At 39.1% G+C, this 21013-nt stretch overlaps 2 protein-coding genes across 4 annotated transcripts; one reads left to right on the top strand and one right to left on the bottom strand.

Moving 5' to 3' along the window:
- Positions 1-523: 523 nt before the first annotated feature.
- On the top strand, positions 524-13614 carry ankrd50l (ankyrin repeat domain 50-like). Of its 3 annotated transcripts, none has more exons than XM_060876052.1 (6): positions 524-945; positions 1920-2155; positions 2486-3168; positions 8224-8471; positions 9202-12807; positions 12980-13614. In XM_060876052.1, the coding sequence occupies exons 3-5, from the start codon at positions 2732-2734 to the stop codon at positions 12804-12806; spliced, it is 4290 nt and encodes a 1429-aa protein (XP_060732035.1). In that variant the 5' UTR covers positions 524-945; positions 1920-2155; positions 2486-2731; the 3' UTR covers position 12807; positions 12980-13614. The 3 variants fall into 3 exon arrangements, with proteins under 3 accessions (XP_060732035.1, XP_060732037.1, XP_060732036.1); XM_060876054.1 differs by having other exon boundaries at positions 1333-2155; XM_060876053.1 differs by having other exon boundaries at positions 524-1240; positions 1333-2155.
- A 4392-nt stretch (positions 13615-18006) lies between these two features.
- On the bottom strand, positions 18007-20732 carry LOC132850614 (uncharacterized). Its single transcript, XM_060877260.1, has one exon. The coding sequence runs from the start codon at positions 20663-20665 to the stop codon at positions 18041-18043; it is 2625 nt and encodes an 874-aa protein (XP_060733243.1). The 5' UTR covers positions 20666-20732; the 3' UTR covers positions 18007-18040.
- Between the last annotated feature and the right edge of the window lie 281 nt (positions 20733-21013).

Here is a 21013-nt window from a genome sequence, read left to right as displayed (position 1 = left end):
CTATGTAATAATGAACGTATATTGCCGATAACAATCCATATAAGACAAACACACTCACACACACACACACATCCATATATTTTGTATTCTAAAATCGAGAGTCTGGTGTATTATGTAATATTAAATTCCATTATTTTAAATGTTCCCATAAAGTTTGTGATTATGTATATGTTTGTTGTGAATAAAAACTCTCTAGTATTATTATTATTATGTACTGTTTTTTAAGAATGGATTTATAGATGGATGGATGGATGTATGAAAAGTTTTTGTGCATCAGATTGGGTACAGAGGACAACAGCGGACAGGCTACAGAGGACACACTGGACATTAAGTGTTGTTTTTTCCCCCAATAATTAAAGGTTTCTGTATGATTTTATGGATTACATCGCTGCAACGTGATTGGCTGGTTGGATAACTGCACAAATAAGGAAGCTTACCTGTGCTTATGTGAGTTTATATACTGTCCTGTAGCTGTACAATTACCCTTGAAGTATAACACAGGCTGAATGGAAATCTCTGTTATTGAGTTATTAGTATAAATCAAGATCTGTTCATCATTCAGTTGCAGCCTGAATACTGAGGTATAAGCAGCTCAGTAAATACAGAACTGATCTGAAAAATCAAACTTGGTCGATGGAGCAGTACTGAGGATGGATTTGATCTCAGACGGTCACGGTTCATTTGTCGGTGGATGCCATTGTGCATGTCGGTGCGTGTCAGGAGCGCGTGGGAAACTTTGGGCGATGGGAATATAACAATGCGCTTTAACGTGCTGGACTGGTGCGGAAAATAAAAGGCACGGGGATTCATCGAGTCAAGGCGGTGGAGTTAATGCGAGAGCTGTTACAGTTCAAACGCACAGTGACTGTAAATAATCGGAACAAGAAACGGACCGAGAAGCAGGGCGAGACCGCTAGCGATTCATCGCGGCGCATTGTGATGACGGTACAATGTTTCATTCACAAAGAGTCACGATCGAGCGTTTTCATTTTTATGAATGATTTCAAGGCTTCGGTCCTTGTCGAGTTTGTTTGTGCGCGTGCTTTTTTTATGTAGTCGGTAGCTCGTGTAGTCCGCCAGGGTTCAGTTTATCTGGATATGGATGAGCCAGTATTAAAAAGCATGGAAACAAAACGGACAAACGTTTTCTTAAACTTGTGGAGAACTGTTCGCATCGTGCTACAGCCCTTAAGCTCATTTTCGCAATTTAGTCGCTTATATACTTTATATTAGTTTAAAGGTTTGTGAATTCAACCTATTTATATCCGTATATTTAATTTGTAGTTGCAAAGCTATAAAAAGAGGGATAATTCAATGTATATATGTTTGCAGATTGCGTCGGATTAGTGATGGAAAATGACGAGACTGAAGGGCGTGATTTGCTCGCACGTGCAGGTGTTAAGGAAAGGTGTGTCTGGGTCCAGGAAGTGTGTTTACTTTTATTATTTATTTCTTTTTTTTATTTTTTTGCTGCAACTGTTGTTTCCTGGTAACTGGTGTTACATGGTTCTTGAGTAGGGTAAACCTTTTTTTTTTAATGAGCAGCATATAGAAAATGTTATTTTAAAATACATACTCATGTATAAGTAGCCTGTGCTTGAGAGTAAGAGAAGGATTTCAATAGTGGAACAAGGAATATACTTGGCTATTCAGCTGTTCAGTGAAACACCTTTCTGTTTTATGAACTCTGGTGAATTGTATGTGCATGTGAGATATATTTAGCGCAAAGATCTACAGGCCTTCTTCGCTTCCTCTTCTGATGCAATCCAGAGAAAAGGGAATGATGGAAGCTTTGGCATGCCTATCTGAAGAAACTTTGACCCCAAAACAAGTCTCTCTCTCTCTCTCTCTCTCTCTCTCTCTCTCTCTCTCTCGCTCTCGCTCTCTCGCCCATGCTTCTTCATGCCCTGACATGCCAGGAACAGGAGGGGAGGAGATAAAGGAGAACAAGAAAAACCGGTGAGCAGCTGTGTGGCAGAGAGTGTGTGAAAGAAACAGAAGAGTCCAATCCTGTCAGCATAACTCCAAAGACGTGCTAAGAGAAATAAGGGAGACCCACTATCCTGGTGTAAACCAGTACAAAAAAAAATATAAGAAATTAATGGGACATTAACAAGGAACGGAATTTGGATGCACAGAGCTCATCTGAGATCAAGTAAGACCTTGTACCTTCTTTTATTTTGTTTAATTATCTTTCATTCTTTCAGTTCAATTCTGTTTTTTTCTGTTATAGCCAGCGTAATTGATGTGACTATAGTCTTTCTTGATGATCAATTAATGTGAGATAATCCTTTTTTTGATTATCTTGTATTGGTTTCAGCTTGAAGTGAGACGTAAGTTGGATTCACCTATAGAAATTGAAACCATATTCATTCATTTGATTAATAGTGAACTGTAGAAGATTAATATGAAGTAAGCTGGCTACTGAACAATAATATTTAGATTTATTTGTCTTTTATTAGTCATTTTTCTATCCTTTTAACAGGTGAGATGACAACTAGGTCCTAACTAAAGCAGAATTCAAATTCACCTTCAGCCAGACACCATCCAAGGATTTTCTTTTTTGGAAGAAATTTCACCATATGACTTCAGCATAATTCAGCACGGTGTGATTATCATTACAAATGACAGAAAGATGAACTGAAGAATTTTTTTTTACCTTTGGACATTGTACATTGTGCAGCTTGAATTGTAGTATGGGGAAAGGCCTGACACCTTTTTTCTGGGCTAGATGAGGGGCTGCAGGCCAAGCTTGCTGCAGGGCCGACGGTTCCACTGTCGGGAATGGGCCCTGGAGAAGGTAAAGAGATACCTGGAGGCAAGGAATCATGTCAAAAGGTCGCAAGACTCATTCCATCTCCCATCAGGTGTCCTGGTAATGGGGGGACCTGGTACAGGTAAGACAGCCTTCTGCACAGAGTTGGTATGGCCCCAATCAGAAGCAGGGAAAGCAAGCATGCTGGCATCACGGTGCTTGGCTTGGCACTACTGTCAACGGGAAGATGCAGACAGCATAGAAGTTTGGAGATTTGTACTGGGCCTGGTGGAGCAGCTACGTAAGAGCCCTTCATTGGCACCGAACTATGGCAACCTTTTGACCAATCCTGCTGTTGCTACCAGCCTAGATCCTCTTCACTGTCAACGTGACCCAGATGACACCTTTAAGAGGTGAGTGCTTAATGCTTCGGGTGTAGACATTGAATTGAGAAAAGTACACAAAATCATCCATCACTTATTTGAAGCCTGTGTCAAAGGAGAAACAAGCTTCTTTAGGTTTGTGTATTCAGTTAGCGCACAAACATTTCATCTTGTATTTATATTAACATTTTTACTTGAAAAGTTTAATTTCTCTCTTTTCTACCCTGCTTTTCATTTTGTCCATGTTGTCTGCTTTTCAAAGAACTTTCAAAGAATACTATTTTCTGTCTGCTGTGGTCCTTTATATTTGTTGCTTTTGCTTCTAAGAAGTCCTGTCATTTCTTTAGCTTCATCTGACAGTGCCTGTTAGTCATGTCAGTGAAATCACACATTAAAGACTTCCTTAATATTGCTTAATTGTAACCAAATAATTTGCCATTTCTACACACAGATCTTAGACTACTTTAGTATTTGGTGTTATCAAGGTTTTGTATCTTTGCATATGTTTAGAAGATATTTGATTTACTGATTTCTTTAATGATTTAATCAAACTTTTGTTACATTAGTCTTAATCCAAACCTGCTTAATGGCATGTTTCTTTAATTTGCACATTTCTCAAATAATTAATTTTGATTCTTATTTGCATCTTAACAGCTGTTTTTGTATTTTTCTGAAGATTAATGAAGCAACACCCTGTTCTGTAGCAATTTGTCGGTGCATCTGGGCTTAATCCTACTTGTGCTCCCTTTTCCTTGTCTCTTCTCTTGAACCATGGCATTATTTGATACCCCATTGAATGGCATTCTTTATGTGAAAGACAGGAAAGGGGTGATTGTTCTGCTTCTCTGGCACTTATATTTATTTGTTTATTCCCTTAACGTAATAATGCTCTCTATTCAAAGCAGTCACAATAGGCTTTAGAAGGCATGAATGGCAGTTGCTATTTATGACCCTTTTAGGGGGAAAACATAAGACAGAAAAAAATGTGTCCCTGCTGTGTCATGTTGGGTCTAGTTGGTGAGGTCGCCACTGCTATGCATTTGTCCCTTTTCTTCTATTCTTTCTCTCTGTTTCTCGCTTGGTATTTAGCGAGCTTTTGCACGTTGCTACCATTAGATTACCCTGTTTGCTTATGTCAGAGCTGAGGTTCTTACATTCTACACACTCCTCATACCACCATTTACAAACTGCTGAGCTCTTTTTTGTAGCACACAAGCAGGATAATGTGTATATATAAATGAGAAAGAGAATAGCTCACTGGAGGACTGTCTAAAGGTGTGTAAACTTGGCTTCCTGGGGGGTCGAGCTACTAAACCTGTTAAAACAGAGTTCAAAAAATTATGGAGGCCAGTTACTGTCGCAAGTTGTGAAACTATGTGGAAAAGATCATTTACACATGTATTATGTATTACATCATAGATCTGAAACTAGCTGATAGGTTTACTTAAATTATACTAGGTTTTAATCTTTAAAAATCAGCTCAACATACCCTTAGCAGTTGTCAGAGGGGATGTGCATCTTTAATGAAGAGGATTCAGAAGACCCTTAGAGTATACACAGATCATATTTTACACCTACCATCATTTATACAAACAAGACAAATTACTCGTAACATTACTCTTACTGACACAGGATGTTTAAATGTAATTTATGTAAATCTTTTTGCAACATTATCATAAAATAGTGTTCGAACCAAAGCTTTTTTATTACATGAAGTATAGTGAATTTCTATTGTTTTTGACTTAATAGGGATGGGTAACAATTTGTGAGCTCACCCATTTGACTTAAAGAATTATAATGGGCAAACTCTGAGCTAACAGTTTGAAAGTTTATCATATTATAACGTAAAGTAAACGGTTTGCTCATTGTATTTAAAATATAGTGAAATTTGAATTCTTGAAGACAGAGTAAATGTTGTTCCCATGTTGTTCCTTGAACTTGAGCTTGAACCTGCATGTCGAGTGGCTAAAATCAGTTAAGACCCATCATTTTAGTCCTGCAAATGGCATCGACAAGATAAGCGGCTAGGTAGAGGTTAAACATGAGGTTCAAAAAGCTTCAAAAAAGACATTCTATTCTCTGATATAACCAGCCTTCTAACCTTCATCCTTCAATGAAAGTGCATAATATTGGTCTAGGATACTTAAAGTACTTGTACACAAACAAAATTATTTGCATTTTAATTTGCTGTGCAATTTCTTCTAATAACATAATTATTTAAAATTCTATTTTGGAAGACTAGACAATTTGGACTGTTAAAATTGTTGTGGCAAACCATTTTAAGCCATTAGGCCATTACACTCACTGAGCACTTTGCCAGGAACACCTGTACACCTGCACATTCATGTAGTTATCTAATCATCTAATCATGAGTCAGCAGTGCAGTGCATAAAATCATACAGCTACGAGCCAGTAGCTTCAGGTAATGTTCATGTCAACAATGAGAGAGGAAGCAAATGTGATCTCAATGATTTTGACTGTGGTATGATTATTGGTGATTATTATAGAATTTTAACATCCAGTGAGAGACAGTTCTGTAGATGTAAGCACCTTATTGAAGGCAGAGGTCAGTGGAGAATGTCCAGAATGGTACAAGCTGTCAGAAAGACTACATTACCTCAGGAAACAACTCTGTACAACTGTGGTGAACAGAAAACCATATCAGAAAGCTAACTATTTCAAACTGCAACAGCAGAAGCCTTCAACACTTCTGTCAACCAAGAACAGAAAGCTGCAGCGGGCACAGGCTCACAAAAACTGAACAAAACTATCATGACCAAAATCTCAAAAGATTATTTCTAAGATCTTATGGAATCCATGTTAAAAAAAAACAGTCACATTACCAAGTTCATCCATTTTATGGTAATTTCATATTTTGGGGGCTGCACATGACGTCATTGTGCTGAGTGTTTTGTTATAGCACATGTTCATTTTGTGGTAATTTTTTATTTTGGGGCAGGGCTGCAGGTGACAGCACGTGATGTCATCTGAAAACACGTGAGGAAGTTCACCTCATTGTTCTGAGTGTTTTGATGTCACGTCAATGTTGTGGAAAGTTTATTGGTTTTGCATATATTGGGGTGGGCTGTGGGAAAACCAAAAGGCCAGTCGATACTGGTGTAAAACTTTAAAACTTCCAGAGTATCACCCTAAAGAAGCTGGCCGAGTTTGGTGTAGTTAGCTCGACAGCTTGCCGAGTTATAAACCTCTAAAATTTATAATGGGTGTTTAGGGCAAAAAAGACCGTTAGAAAAGTAGTAGCAACAAACATCAGATCAGGGTCTACGACATATCCGATTTTGGTGCATGTAGCTCGAAATGCCTAGAAGGAGTAGCAATTAATATATTTTTGAAGAATAATAAGCAAAACAGAATGTTGGCTTCTATAAGCCAGCATAATTACATCAGTATATGTCTGGAAACTTACTTTGCCTTTTTCCAATTTACATTGGTTTAAGATATCAAGATAAAGGAGAATGAGACAAACAACAGGCCAAATTATTATTTGAAATTTTCAAACGAATGTTTACTTTATTGTTTATCCTCCCTATTGTTTGTTTATTTCAGTTCTGTTTGTCCTTTATTCTGTCCATTGGCTTATTAAGCCAGTCCCTACTGAACCACTGCCAAGATGGTCATCCAAGGTTTACTCCTGCTCCACTGTCCTTAGCCATACAGTATGTAACCTCGTCATCAAAGTGCATACCCTGCTAAGGACCTGCCAAGCTCTTTGAATCGGAGCATGAGTTTTTTTTTTTGATCATAACGTGTCAGTTATTGTGAATAATGTAAACAAACTTATTTTGGACCAAACAAAAGTTCCAATATCCTGTCAGATCTGCAATAACTGTATTATGGAATATTCAGTACAGTGTAAATTGTTAATAGGAGATAAACCCATCTTAGCCTAGCAGCTTGTACAGACAAATGGCAAGAATTGATTACAGTGAACCCACATGATTGCAATGAATGGTAATTATTATGATTCAGAAGCACAGTTGTTAATTTTGCAAACTGACAATTTTCTCAGCTTTATTCAAGCTAAAGTCTATCTTCAAATGTGCTTGAAATTCAGTATTTTAAGTATTTCATAGTTTTTTGTGTGATTTAAATGGCTATGAATATTGAATGTTGATTGAAGTGTCTGCTCTTTACTTGAAGTGTCTGCTCTTTACTTTAAGAGCAGCATGATCACAGGTTCTTTGCCAACATCTTATCCTCTAGCATGCATGAAGACACAGGAAATCTCTGAGCTTCCATAGCACTGACTCACTATGCCACATGAGCCACACCTCAGTCCAGAAAAGAGGAGGATGAGACACGTGTAGAGAGTGTGAAAGAGAGAGGCGGATGCGGCCTGAGAGATGGTGTTAAAGTGAAAGGAAGGCTTTTTTCCCAGTTCACTTCCTGCCCTCACATGATTTTCATTCTTGTATGGTCCCTTATATATGTTCCTGTTCCTGTACTCATTACCCAATCTGTCTCTGTTTTTCTCCACTCCCCTGTTTTCCTCCGATGCTTCCATTTCCTCCCTTGCTTTATTTCCTCCACTGCTTATGCACTGTTTTGCAATCAAATGTGGGGAAATGGGTATTTTTGATTTCTGATTACAAAAGCTTCCAGTGGTTCCATATTGAAATGATAATGCATAGACTATGAAAATTGTTGAGCTTGAGAAGCTAATGTTTCTTCTGAAATTAGATTTTGTGATTAAGTGTTTACCATTAGACAGAACTGTTCCTGTTCCTAGATCCCCACTTCCTTCTCACTCTTTGTTTTCTCATCTTACATTTTTTCACAACACCCACATTCTTAATTAAATAAAAAACTGTTCTGTGAGATTACCAGAGATGCATTAAAAAATTCAAGACTGATATGAGGGATTGGAATGTGGCTCAGCTTTATAAAGTATTAAAATGCAGTAAATGTAGGCAGGGCCTGTAAATATATGGAAACAGCTCATTAAAATGAGTAATAAGAATGCTTGTGAATGTAATGTAAAGATGGTAAATAAATAAAAAAAATAAGATATTTAAATGCTACATTTTTGTTAAACTAACTCACCCATTCTTTTGTTTATATCAGGGCAGTATTGGAGACCCTGCACTCCTTGCCCTCTCCATCTGAGAGTCTTTACATAGTGATAGATTCTCTGGATTCTGGCTGTGGTGGGACTGTTGGAGTTGGTGAAAGCCTGACAACAGGGACTACAGGTACTCAGAGTACTTCAATAGCAGAGCTCCTCCACAGACACCACCAATACTTGCCACCGTGGATTTTCCTGGTCTGTTCTGCCCGCAGACAGAATAAGGCTGTATGCAAGATGTTCTCGGGTATGTTCTTTTTTCCATCATACAGTAAAGTATAGCATAATTTTCACTAAGTACCAGCACTGAATTTGGCAACCCTCCTTAACAAGATATAACATTCAAGGATATATGGATGAAGCTATACGATAGAACAGAACAATCAACCATTTCTTTCTAGAAATATTTTAGAATGAATAAATAAGAATGAAACATTGTCAAAACAAAACATTACATATTTTTCAGTGTTTACTCTTTAATGTAACAGAATCGTTTTGTTCATTTATTAGCAGGAATATGTTGACAAATATATATATTTTTTTACTTTTTATTTAACTTGGTTTTACATGTCCTAACCATGACCTCAGTATTGTGTGCCGTCTGGTGCCTCCTTTTAATTTTGTTATTTAACCTTAGTGTGCACACTGGGCCATGCTTTTCAATGGAAACCTATATATTTGAGTAGGATTTTTGTTTACTGGTTTAAAAAAATAATAATAAAAAAATTCGGTAATACTGTGCTACATTATTTTGCTTCTCACAGTGCATGTCTGCATGTACATGTGTAAATGTCTTTATGTACATTTTATTCCATTCTGTACCATACATTTACTAAAACAGTCAAAGAAAGTCTGACAAAGAAAGAACTGTAAGAAAACCGAGTAGCCTTTCATTTCATCGTTTATGCATTCAGTTATTATATCTGCTCTTTGTCATTCATCCATCATGACAAATCTCTCTCATTTTTGTTGTGCAGGTTTTCGAAAGCTATGTCTAGATGACTTGCGGAAACCTTTGGCTGTACAAGATGTTCAGCATTATATTCTACGGAGGCTAGACCAGGAGGGGACCCTGCGGCGGCAGCTCACACCAGAGACAGCTGACATGCTTAATTTGCTCCATATCAAGAGTGGTGGCTGCTTTCTGTTCCTTGAGCGAGTGCTGGATGGTGTAGCAAGTGGTTTAGTAGGGCTCAGAGAAATCCGAGACATACCAGGTACACTAAATGGTCTCTATCTATGGCTCTGTCAGCGACTTTTCCCCCGTAGACTCTTTGTCCACGTTAGGCCCTTACTGAACATTATTCTTGCCTCCCCACGACCCCTAAATCTTGAGGAACTCTTCAGTGCTGCACAAACTAGGGATGCTTGCTTAGTACATGAGGACTTTCAGTCACAAATGCATGCCCTCAAAGCACTGATAGTAGATGGGCCAGAGGAGAGTAAGATCTTGTTCCATGGTAGTTTTGCAGAGTGGTTAACTGATGTGAAGTACTGTACACAAAAGTTTCTGTGCAGTACTAAAGATGGTCATCTTTCACTTGCCATGTCCCTATCACTGAGATCTAAAAGCCTTAAGACAGAAGAGGTATGCCAATTGGGCCATCACCTCCTCAACAGTGGAATACATTCAGGGGAGCCATCATTGCTGGCACTATGGATGCTTTGGACTGGAGTTCCTACTCTTGGGAACTGTGGGAAGGGCCCATCTGCCACTTTCTTTCAACATTACATTTCCATGCAAACACCTGTGCTGGTTCAACAGGATGTGCTTCAGCTTCTGATGAAAAGTGGTGTTTTCCCCCCCACCTGTTCACTAGACAATGGTCCTAGTGTGGGTGTACACTGTGTGGGTAAAGGGAGAGCAATAGTGAGAAGGGCACTGCAAAGAGAGGACTCTGTGCGAGCACTTCTGGATAGTGGGGTTAACGTAAACAGGACAGATCCATCAGATGGACGAACTCTGCTCTCTACTGCAGCTCACAACGGGCTTGCAGATATAACTGCATTACTACTGTGTCGTGGAGCAGACCCTTCTCTAAGTGACAACCAAGGACAAACACCTCTAACGCTTGCAGCCAGGCAGGGCCATGTAGGTGTACTTCAGGTTATTCTTGACTGGATTCAGGATCAAGAGTATGGCATGGTTCGAACATTGCTGGAGCACGCAGATGGTGAAGGATGGACAGCTCTAAGATCAGCCTCATGGGGGGGTCATAAGGAAGCAGTGAAGATACTACTAGAGGTAGGAGCAGAGGTAGATGGTTGTGATCCTGATGGGCGCACAGCTTTACGAGCTGCTGCCTGGGGGGGACATGAGGAGATTTTGCTGACTCTTATTGGCCATGGTGCTACAGTTGATAAGAGGGACAATGAAGGCCGTACTCCGCTCATTGCTGCCGCCTATATGGGGCAAAAGGAGGCAGTAGAGATATTGATGGATGCTGGTGCAGAAGTGGATCTGGCAGATGGTGATGGACGTACTGCACTCTCAGTAGCTGCACTGTGTGTGCCATCAGCAGCAGGGGGGAGAGGACATATAGAGGTTGTGGGTCTGTTGCTGGAAAGGGGTGCTGATCCAGAGCATAAGGACAAAGATGGAATGACACCATTACTCCTTGCCTCCTATGAGGGACATGAGGAAGTTGTAGAGCTTCTTCTGGAGGCTGGGGCTGATGTGGATGTGAGTGCTGGAACCTACCCCTCTGCTGTCACACCACTTCTTGCAGCTGCAGCCATGGGCCATGCAGGCACTGTGAACCGAATGCTATTTTGGGGTGCAGCAGTAGATGGAATTGATGGAGAAGGTCGCACAGCACTCTGCTTAGCTGCTGCTAAGGGCAGCGTAGAAGTTGTGAGAGCCCTACTGGACCGGGGCCTGGATGAGAATCACAAAGATGATTTGGGCTGGACACCACTACATGCAGCTGCCTGTGAGGGCCACAAGAGTATTTGTACTGTACTCACAGAACAAGGTAGTATGGCTAGAGTTGGTGAATTGGACGTGGAGGGCCGGATACCACTCATTCTAGCAGCACAGGAAGGTCACTGCAGTACAGTTAGACTCTTGCTTGATCGTAAATCACCTATTGATCATAGAGGGTATAATGGACACTCTGCTCTCAGTGCAGCTGCTCTGCAAGGGCATGGGGAGGTGGTAGAACTGCTCTTGAGACGTGGAGCTGACAGTGATGTTCGAGATGCAGAAGGAAGACCTCTTCTGTACTTGCTAATTCTGGAAGGCTGTTTGGATATAGCCACCTTGCTCATAGAGAAAGGGGGTGTTCCACTAGAATCAAGAGATGCAGAGGGCCGTACAGCACTACATGTAGCAGCTTGGCAAGGTGACCTAGATGGGATTGAACTGTTGCTCAGACATGGTGCAGACCCTAATGCACAGGACTCAGAGGGTCGACCACCACTGCATTTTGTAGCATGGCGGGGGAACATGAGTGCTGGGAGATTGCTGCTCAGAGCTAGAGGCATAAATGTTAATCTAGCTTGCAAAAAACAAGGTGCCACAGCACTCAGTATTTCTGCTCAGGAGGGACACACTGAAATTGTGGCCATGCTTTTGGAAAATGGTGCTGAACCAGATCTTGTGGATTACTATGGCCGCAGTCCAGTAAAAGTTGCAGGAAAGAGAGGTAATTTTACCATTGTCCGCCTGCTCGAAAGCTATGGAGCAAAGCCATTCCTTGGACACCTACCTTCACTCTGTGAAACTCCAGGCACCTCCAATTCCTCCATGCTGAAAACTCAGGTTTCCACCTGCTCTGTTGAGGGCTCTGTAAATGGTGGCCCAGCAACTTTCTCCACCTCATCAAACTCTTTGTCAGCCTCTTGCTCACCTGCTTCTACAGCTGAAAGATTTAATTCAGTTCCTGGTTCTCAGACATCCTCCTCCACATGCCACTCTCTGGCCACAGTACAGACCGTGCCTGCAGACACATTAAGCTTCACACAGCAGATTCAGCAGCACTCACTACCCCGCTGCCGCAGTCGGCCATCTACCTTACCTTTACATGACTTAAACCATTCTAGCCTACAAAAAAGCACTGCAAGGAACAAGCAGAAAGCAGATTCCAAAGATAACCCTATCAATGCACAATGCACAGTTCTTGAACTACAGGACTTGCATGTTTCCCTTAAAGGTCTTGCGTCTCCACAAACTGTTGACTACATCTTGAAGCCCCATACTCCTCACTTGATTGAGAATGAGTTAGAAAACAGTCCCCTGAAATTTGGAAGTTGCAAGTGGAACTCAGTAATATTGTCTCTAGGGTTGACACCAAACCAAGAGGGGGCTATTAGACAGCCAATAAATAGAGACAGTCCACCTTTAGGATATCTCCCCATTCATCTTCAGTCTCATGCACAAAAAGAGAGCTGGGATGGCTTTAAAAAAACAACAATGTCCCCAACATTTGACCTGTCATCCATCTCTCCACATGGTGCCTTACTAGAGGAATCTGTGTTCATCACAACCACAGACCCTCAGCTTAACCTCAAACAGGCCATTAAATTGCAGTTTGAGGGGCCAACCAGCGCAGCACTTTACAAGCGGGAAACACCACTCTAAAGTAAGGGCATATTATTTTTATATGAGTATAAAAAAAAAGTCATTTTGAAACTGAATGGGAAAAATTAACAGATTCAAAGTAATTACTAATTAAAGAGTTAGAGACACTTTGCTCTCCACACTATATTAGCAGAGAATGTCTGGAATGCTAATGACATCTTTGTCTTTTGTAGGAAACCCATGATAATTAGGAGATCAAGGAGGAGAGGGTGCTGTGGCTGTAAGGCACTCTGCGTAGTGGAGAACCAAATATGAAACGAGGCCAGCATACCAAACACAAAATATCCTTTGACTCGCTTAAAAATATTGGGTAAAGTAGCAGCAAAGGAGAGGCAAATAACTAATGAACTTCAAAGGGCCTATGCTGTGTAATTTCTGGATATTTTTATGACAAGTCACAATGGAGAACTGCTAGCTCCCCCTCACTCAAACACTCACACAATCACAGGAAAATATTCTTACAAACACAACATGGGAATAAGGTTGCATACAGGAAAATGTTATTACATATGTGGTCAAAGAACAACATGAAAATGAAGATATTCTTAATATATAGTAAAGTTTATTTGTTTATTTGCACAAGTACAACATGGATTTATATAATGGCTCAAATGGCTCAAGGTAAAGCATGAATAGTATATTCATAGTATATGCATAGTAAAGGGTGTCCCATAGGTCCAGCATCATATGGTTTATTTTTATAGTCTATGAAGTACCTGAACAAGGACAAACCAATCCAGACAATTCATCATATAGAACAAAGTGAAATATAATACATTGAGAAGGTTCTACAAATAAAAGCATATATAAGCGCATATATATATATATATATATATATATATATATATATATATATATATATATATATATATATATTTTTGTTGTTTTTAGATTTTCTCCTATGATGCTGGGGTACCCTTTATAATAAAGCACCTTTAACACATTCTTTTTCTTCTTTGTACAAAATAATGTGAAAGAGCACAAGGATAGAGAAGACCATTAATTTAGCTGGAATGCACCTCAGTCTAATGTTGTCTTAACATTTTCATAAAATAATTATCATGCATCAACTCAACAAAAATAGTATGACCATTTTTATCTGTTTGAATTTTGCATTTCTTTTCAGAAATGTTAGGTCATCATCGATGACCATTTTATAGCTGTTACTCAAGTTTGTTGTTACCCAGCTATATTTTAGTGATTTTGTTTTATTGACTCATTTTGAGTACTATTCTCTTTTGTGTAAACAGTGAATCAACAGACAATAATTTTGCAATACATAAACAGTTCACATGGATTAAAAGAAATGATGGATTCAATATTACAGTAGGACTGACAAACAAAATGGTTCTAAAATTTGTATAACGGCAAGTGCCATGGACATATAAGAGAGAGGAAGAGGTTTTATTATATTTCACATGTGTAAATATATTATTTACTTAATCTTATAACTTTCACTGTTCTTGTTAATGGTTAATGCTAATAATTGGTCATTTTTTATGAGGATTTATGCACTGTGACAACTTGTAGTGAAGGAGCAAGAACTTATCTCTTTCTCTCAAATGCAAACAAAACAGGGCCAATTTTTTTTTTTTTTGCCAGTACAAAAATCAGTACAACTTTGGGTTCAGTAAAGAAATGTCACTAAAATGTACACAAAAGTGTGTCTTATGTGTCTAATGTGCTAATATTCTGTAGTGCCTCTAAATGTACATTAAAGCTTTTACTATAACTTTTAGCTTTTGCTGTGCAAAACTTTTAAATGATTTTCTTGTGTCCCTGTTTATTTTCAGTATGTGTGAAAATATCTGACATTCTTCTGCAAGCGTCTTTTTGTTTGCAGAATCATTGTGACACTCTCTCTTTTCTTTTTCACAACTCAGTGAAGACTCTTTTATTGCCTTTCTAAAGCTTGTTACTTAAAAAGAAAAATCCCCTAAAGCAAACAGGGCAAACAAGTCAAAATGCCACCTACACAAACATCAAGACATATACAGCTTAGAAACAGATGTCCTTAAATGTATGCAAATTGTACACCTTCTTTTATGTACACATGTTCTAACCATTATTATGCAACAGTTAGTTCTGGTTCACTAATTCGATTGGTTGAGCAGTGTTCCAAGATTTTCAATGCTTATATTTTCTATAACCACATTGGGAAGTTTCACTCATTATATCAGACCAACTATTACTACAGTAGAGATAATGACAGAAGCAGGCACAGCAAATGATACATTCATCATGAATATCTTTTGATTTACTATAACGAAAGCTCATTTGATAAAGATGAAAAGGAAGAAGGAAAGACAGTTTCCCAGGAAGCTTCTTTGACAAGAATGTACAAATCTGACAGTATATAAAGTGCATGTACTGTAGCTTTATTGGGATCTATTTACAATAGCGTAAATAGATCCCAACTAACATTTCAAACACATTTTTGCAATGTTAGTTACTCTAGTATTAAAGCAAACACAATTGTGTGGTTATACTGAATCTTGGCATGGTTGTGATTAGCTACAACACTCATTGCAATCTTGCTATAATATTGCAATACTGCTTACAAAACACCAACAGCATCCATTGTTTCAAAGACATAGTCACTGTTTGATCTCATCCATATAGTGCCTTAAGTAATTATATAAATACATTCAAAGCATGTAAGACTGAACAGAAAAACATATTTCTTGGGCAAATTATAACAGACCATATTGGTATTACTGTGAGCATTTGTCTTCAGCTGAAATAAATTTACACTATGGGTAGTGTAACATAATTGGATTCCCCATAAGACACTTTTGAAATAATTTTATGAGAATTAGGTAACCTATCCATAAAAACAATTGGGGGGAAAATTGTTTTGTACCTATTCATTGATTTAAAAAAATAATAATTTGTTTTGCAGGGTCTACAGTCTGTTCTACTGTATAGTTGCTGGCACTAGGGAGGCAGTTTTAACTTTTGCCTTCAGCTATGTTTCTGTCCACAGTCTTCATTTGTTTTGCTGAATATATGTAACTTTATGCAACAAATATACAATTATTATAATGACAATTGTTTTTTTTTTTAATTCTACCTTTCACAATGTTATTATAGAGGTAATTAAGTTGGTTTACTATAAGCTATAAGGGTTTATGATGGAATTTTGTTTAATATACTGATCTGTGTTGCAATGAGCAATATGACTGCTCAATTCTAACAGCTCTATCAGTGGAAAACAGCCACCATAGAACCACAACAGACAACCTACACTGTCGCTGTGTAGTTGCATAGTATTATGTGTGGTGCAGCTATGAATATATCAAATTCCGGAACATTGCTGTTTGTTTTTTAAAAAAACAGATTTGAGATACTGTTCACCATGCAAAAATACAAATTTAACACTAGTCCTGTGAACAGAACTGAATACCACTAAAAATAACTAGAGGACATGCATTGTAATGAGCTTTTGCCATTGTCAGGGTGGTGGTCAGATCTTTGACAGTAAATAGTTAATGGCTTGGTAAAGAGTTAGAAGATATTTATATTTAGCTACCCAAAACTCCATCTCAAGGTAGAACAGGTTAATCTGGTTTCTGTGCAGCCTCTGTCCACAAGCTAAGAGATTTCCATGATAGAGTTGATCTACCTGTATTTTCTTACACGTACACCCTTATCTCGTGTAGTGTGAAAGCCACTTTAATACACTGTGAACTTGGTATTTGTTTGGGATAGGTAACTGTGTGAAACTGACATTCTGTTAAAGGTCAGTACACAGAAGGGGAGAGAAACAGAATTTTACCACTGAAAGTACCAATGGATTTTAAAGTGTACAATCCTTTATTTTAAATTTACTACAAATACGGTAGTTCATAGGCAAATGCATCAGAGAAACAGCTGTGTGTATATGTGTGTGAGAGTGTCTGTGTGCTGGTTAGTCATCATCTCCTGCTGTCAGTGGGAGGTTTTCAGTTTTTCAAAACTAATATTCTACAGCTTGTAGGGAAAAATTCCAGAGTAGTTTGAGGCCGAGTGAAGGTTTTGGAGACCGTTCTAAAGATTCCACAGTCATTCCATAAAGTGTCAGAGATTACAAAGACTCACAAATCACTAACTACATTCCTGTAATTGTTCAAACTTTGCAGATAGGGAATATTAAACACAAACACAGTGTTTCCAAATTCCATTTCATCAAGCTATACCCCCTGCCTTCAAACACACACAAACACATACACACATACACACACATATATACACACATATATACACACATATATACACACACACATATATACACACACACACATATATATATATATATATATATATAATATATATATATATATATATATATATATATATATATATATATATATATATATATATATATATATATATATATATATATATATATATATATATATATAACACACACATATACACACACACATACACACAGCTGAAGAATGTGTCTGTTTCTTATTTAGGGGAATTGCTTTCATTGCACTGCACCATTAAAACACCACCACATCAATAAACAAGTTTCCTCCTATCCCAAAAGGATGCCTGGAAAGTATAACACCCTTTATATGCTGTTCCCATCGGTCTGTGAAACTCTTACTATGCAAAACATTTAGATGGCTAGATCACAGATTAAAAAAAATCAAGGTCTCATCTGTCAAGCTTTTCAAGATTTTATAAGACAAAATACAGCAAACTTATAGCAAATTATATTCTTCCACAGCATAAACCACACCAATTAATGAATTTAATTAACATTAAATAACATGTAGAATTATACAATAGTCATGCATAATATAAGAAAATTAAAACAGTTTAAAACAATTTGAACTTTCATTTGAAAAGTTACATTTAGATTTGAAACTCAAATCTAGCTAAAATATCAAATTAAAGGAATGGTTTTACATTTGCAAGCTGTAATGTTACAGGAGTATTGTTACAAGCACTATGCTATGCAAGGACAGCTAGCAAAAAATAAGATATCTTTGTAAAATATGAACATGTAATTGTGTGATTTCATTGAAGTTCATGCATCATTAAATGCATGAGTTGGAGAAAAAACAATGATGGTGTAAGCAGTATGTAGACTGCATAACGCTTTGTTTTATGTATGATTTCCCAATGCAACACTAGGAATAAAAATGGTAAAATATATATACAGTTAAATTTCAGTCAGAATTATTTAAAACACAATACACTTAGCAGCCACAGCTTTTTATTTGTTTTGAAGTAATTATTTATTTGTACTGGTATACCTTGATGCAGTGGTGCATACTGTCTGACACTACTAAGAATCCATTGGGTAGCAAGGCAAGGCCTCGGGGGTTACTTAGTCCCTCAGTAATCATTACTCTACCTTTACCTTCTGGTGGGTATAGCACCACACAATGCTGCTCTGCCCAATCTGCTACTAGCACGGCTCCGTTGCTGTCAATGCAGAGTCCCCAGGGGCTGGTGAGAACAGGCCCCATGCTAGAACAAACTCCCAGGATGCGCAGAACATTCCAGTCAGGTCCCAGAACCTTCACACATGGATGTCGACCTTCCTCACTGCCTCGCTCAGATACTGCCAAAAGACCAGTGTGTAGACATGCGGTCACGAGGTAAGGTCTGTGAAATCCAGTAACTAAAGTGCGCTCTAGTCTTGAGCCAGTTTTTGGCTCAAGTCTCAGAGAAGTTAATGTGCCTTTACGAATATCTGCAACAAGGAATTCATCCTTCTGAGTCACTGTTACTCCCCTGGGTGCTTCCAACTCATCCCGTGGCACCCCTGCAATATAAGGTCCCCCTCCAAAGGTTTGCAGGAGTCGTCCATGTCGATTAAAAATGAGCAGGGCTCGTTCAGCTGCACAGCTCAGAGCAATGAGCCCTTTGGAATTAACAGCCACATCAAAGTAATTGCGGCAGCATCCTGATGAGCTTCTAGGGTCATTATTTGGGGAAGTCACTTGCTGAAAAACATTACCATACTGATCAAATACCTGAACACGGGCATTCCCACAATCCACCAAGAAAAGCTGACCCTGAGATGTAACATGGACACCACTTGGCAGAGTAAGGTCTGAACGTCCTGAGCCCTGTTTACCAAATTGCCGAATAAGACGCATTTCGTCTGCTTTCAATCTCTGGGCATCCTCTTCAAATTCCAACAGGGCTGGTTCACTTCTTTCTCCCCAGAGCCTGAACCCATCCTTGCGCTTAGACCCAGTGCATACATGTTGATTTAGTCTTTCTTGGGAGGATCGATCAATGCCTGACATAGACAGTGAACGTGAAACTCCCCAAGACTGTCTTTTATGTTGTGGGTGTTCATTTTCTGAATAATTTCCATGACTAAGGCCATATTTAGTCTGTGATGCTGAGGATTGCTGGTGCCTATTGGCCTTCCGCTTGCTTGATTGGTCTTTGCCATTGAAGAGTATATGAGAAAGCTCACTACTGGACCTAGAGAGTCTGTGATTTGGAGTGGTAAAGTTTTTAGAAGAGCTGAGAATGAACGTGTATCCAGAATCAACACTCTCAGCAGGAGAAGGACTACGGTTGTATCCATGATCATCAAAGGATGTAGCAAAGTGAGACAATGGAAGGTCATGTGATGGCAAATCCTGGCAAATGTGACTAGATTTGGGATCTCTATGGCTTCTTGGGCATGGCATTGAGCTAATTCGAGATCTTCCCTTGAAGGAGTTTTGTTGCCTCCTATCCACCTTTGGATCTTCACACTGGTTGAATAAGAAAGGAGCTCTCTGTTGCTGATATTCTCTTTCTGAGGATAGAGGTTCCAGCTGGTTCCTTGCTGCTTCTGAAGCAAGAGACTGAATTGATCCATTTTGCTGACACACAAATTCTTCTTCTAACTCTATGTTGTTAAGCAATGCTGGTACAGCCAGGAAAAGCCCATCTCCTTTGGATTCAGATGTGGGTGATTCACACTCTTCCTCCTGTGATGATTCATGTGCACTGGGGACAAGTTTTGGGGGCCAGTGGCCCATATGTAGTGACAGTGGTTTCACATCTTTCACACCAGATTCTTCATCACTTTGGGCTGACAGTTTGATTTTTCGGATAGCCCTCTGGTTCCCACAACTATCTGATGAAAGTTGAACTTGGCTATGTCCAGGCCCTGCTCCATCAGGCATGCTCCTACCTACTGTTCCAGGTTCTGTCCATTTATCACACTGCCCACAAGAGGCATGAAGGGAACATAGCTGTCCCTGTAATCCACAAGCACCAACAGGGAGATTAACAGTGTGGTCCTGCACCGTGATCTCACCGAACGTGACAGCATTTGGTTGGGCACTGGGCTTGAACGAAACACGTTTCAGAGCAAGTGAAATTTCCCATGGCTGAAGAAGCTCTGCAACACTTTTAAGAAGCAAATCATACTTCTGGTCTACTTCACCCCCAACTTTGTCTCCATTTGCAGTTTTTTTAATTCGATCTCGTAACTGACAAATTTTATGCAAGCGCTGCTCCATAAGTGCTTGTCCAACTCTGATAGCTGCTGCATTGTCCCTTTGCAACTGCTCCAGTCTGCGCTGTAAATCCCGATGATCCTGCTCCACTCTTTCCAAGAGGCGACGTTCCTCTCTTTGTGCTCCAAGCAGAGCACGTTCCACTGCTCTGCCCGCTATCTCAGCCTCAACTGCCTGCCGCTCCCGAAGTCGCCTGAGCTCTGTTTCACTAACTGCTAAATCACAGAGGGCCTGGGTGGCCCAACAGGGCAAGGGAAGGGAGGAAACCATGGTACACTGTTTTTGGTTCTCTACACCTTCAGAATCTGACTGTTCCACTGGAGTAAGTAAAGATAGAAGGGAAGTACTAGGAGAAGCCTTGCTGCTTAATGGAGACACAGGAAACATCACTGCACTGATGGATATTTGGGACTTTGAAGTGTAATGTAATGGTTTCTAAATTGAAGGTGTCCTGTTCTCAGGGACCTGGTGTAAAATATAAACAGAATATGGCATCATGTAAAGAGTTAGATAATTATATCTCAAAGAGTTTCATACATTTTGAATGCATTTGTAATTTTAATACATTTTTCCAAGATCACAATATCATGGTTGGAGTGTTATGGAAAGATGTTCACAAGCTTTTGCCATATAGTGTATATAGTAGATATTAAAGCTATATTATTGAATGTGCAGGATTAGATATAGCTTAATTTAGGAAACAGCATTACAGATGAATAAAATAAACTGCATATT

This window comes from Tachysurus vachellii, chromosome 8, assembly GCF_030014155.1.
Source record: "Tachysurus vachellii isolate PV-2020 chromosome 8, HZAU_Pvac_v1, whole genome shotgun sequence".
NCBI lineage: Eukaryota > Metazoa > Chordata > Actinopteri > Siluriformes > Bagridae > Tachysurus > Tachysurus vachellii.
The sequence above is the reverse complement of the archived record's forward strand: the minus strand, read 5'-3'. Positions and strand labels throughout refer to the sequence as shown.

What these genes read in the sequence shown, in the direction of transcription:
- ankrd50l (XM_060876052.1), top strand. Translation starts at nt 2,732, where the DNA reads ATGAGGGGCTGCAGGCCAAGCTTGCTGCAGGGCCGACGGTTCCACTGT. An exon ending in CCAGATGACACCTTTAAGAG is followed by an intron (nt 3,169 to 8,223) that starts GTGAGTGCTTAA and finishes TGTTTATATCAG; the next exon opens with GGCAGTATTGGAGACCCTGC. An exon ending in TGTATGCAAGATGTTCTCGG is followed by an intron (nt 8,472 to 9,201) that starts GTATGTTCTTTT and finishes TTTGTTGTGCAG; the next exon opens with GTTTTCGAAAGCTATGTCTA.
- LOC132850614 (XM_060877260.1), bottom strand. Translation starts at nt 20,665, where the DNA reads ATGTTTCCTGTGTCTCCATTAAGCAGCAAGGCTTCTCCTAGTACTTCC.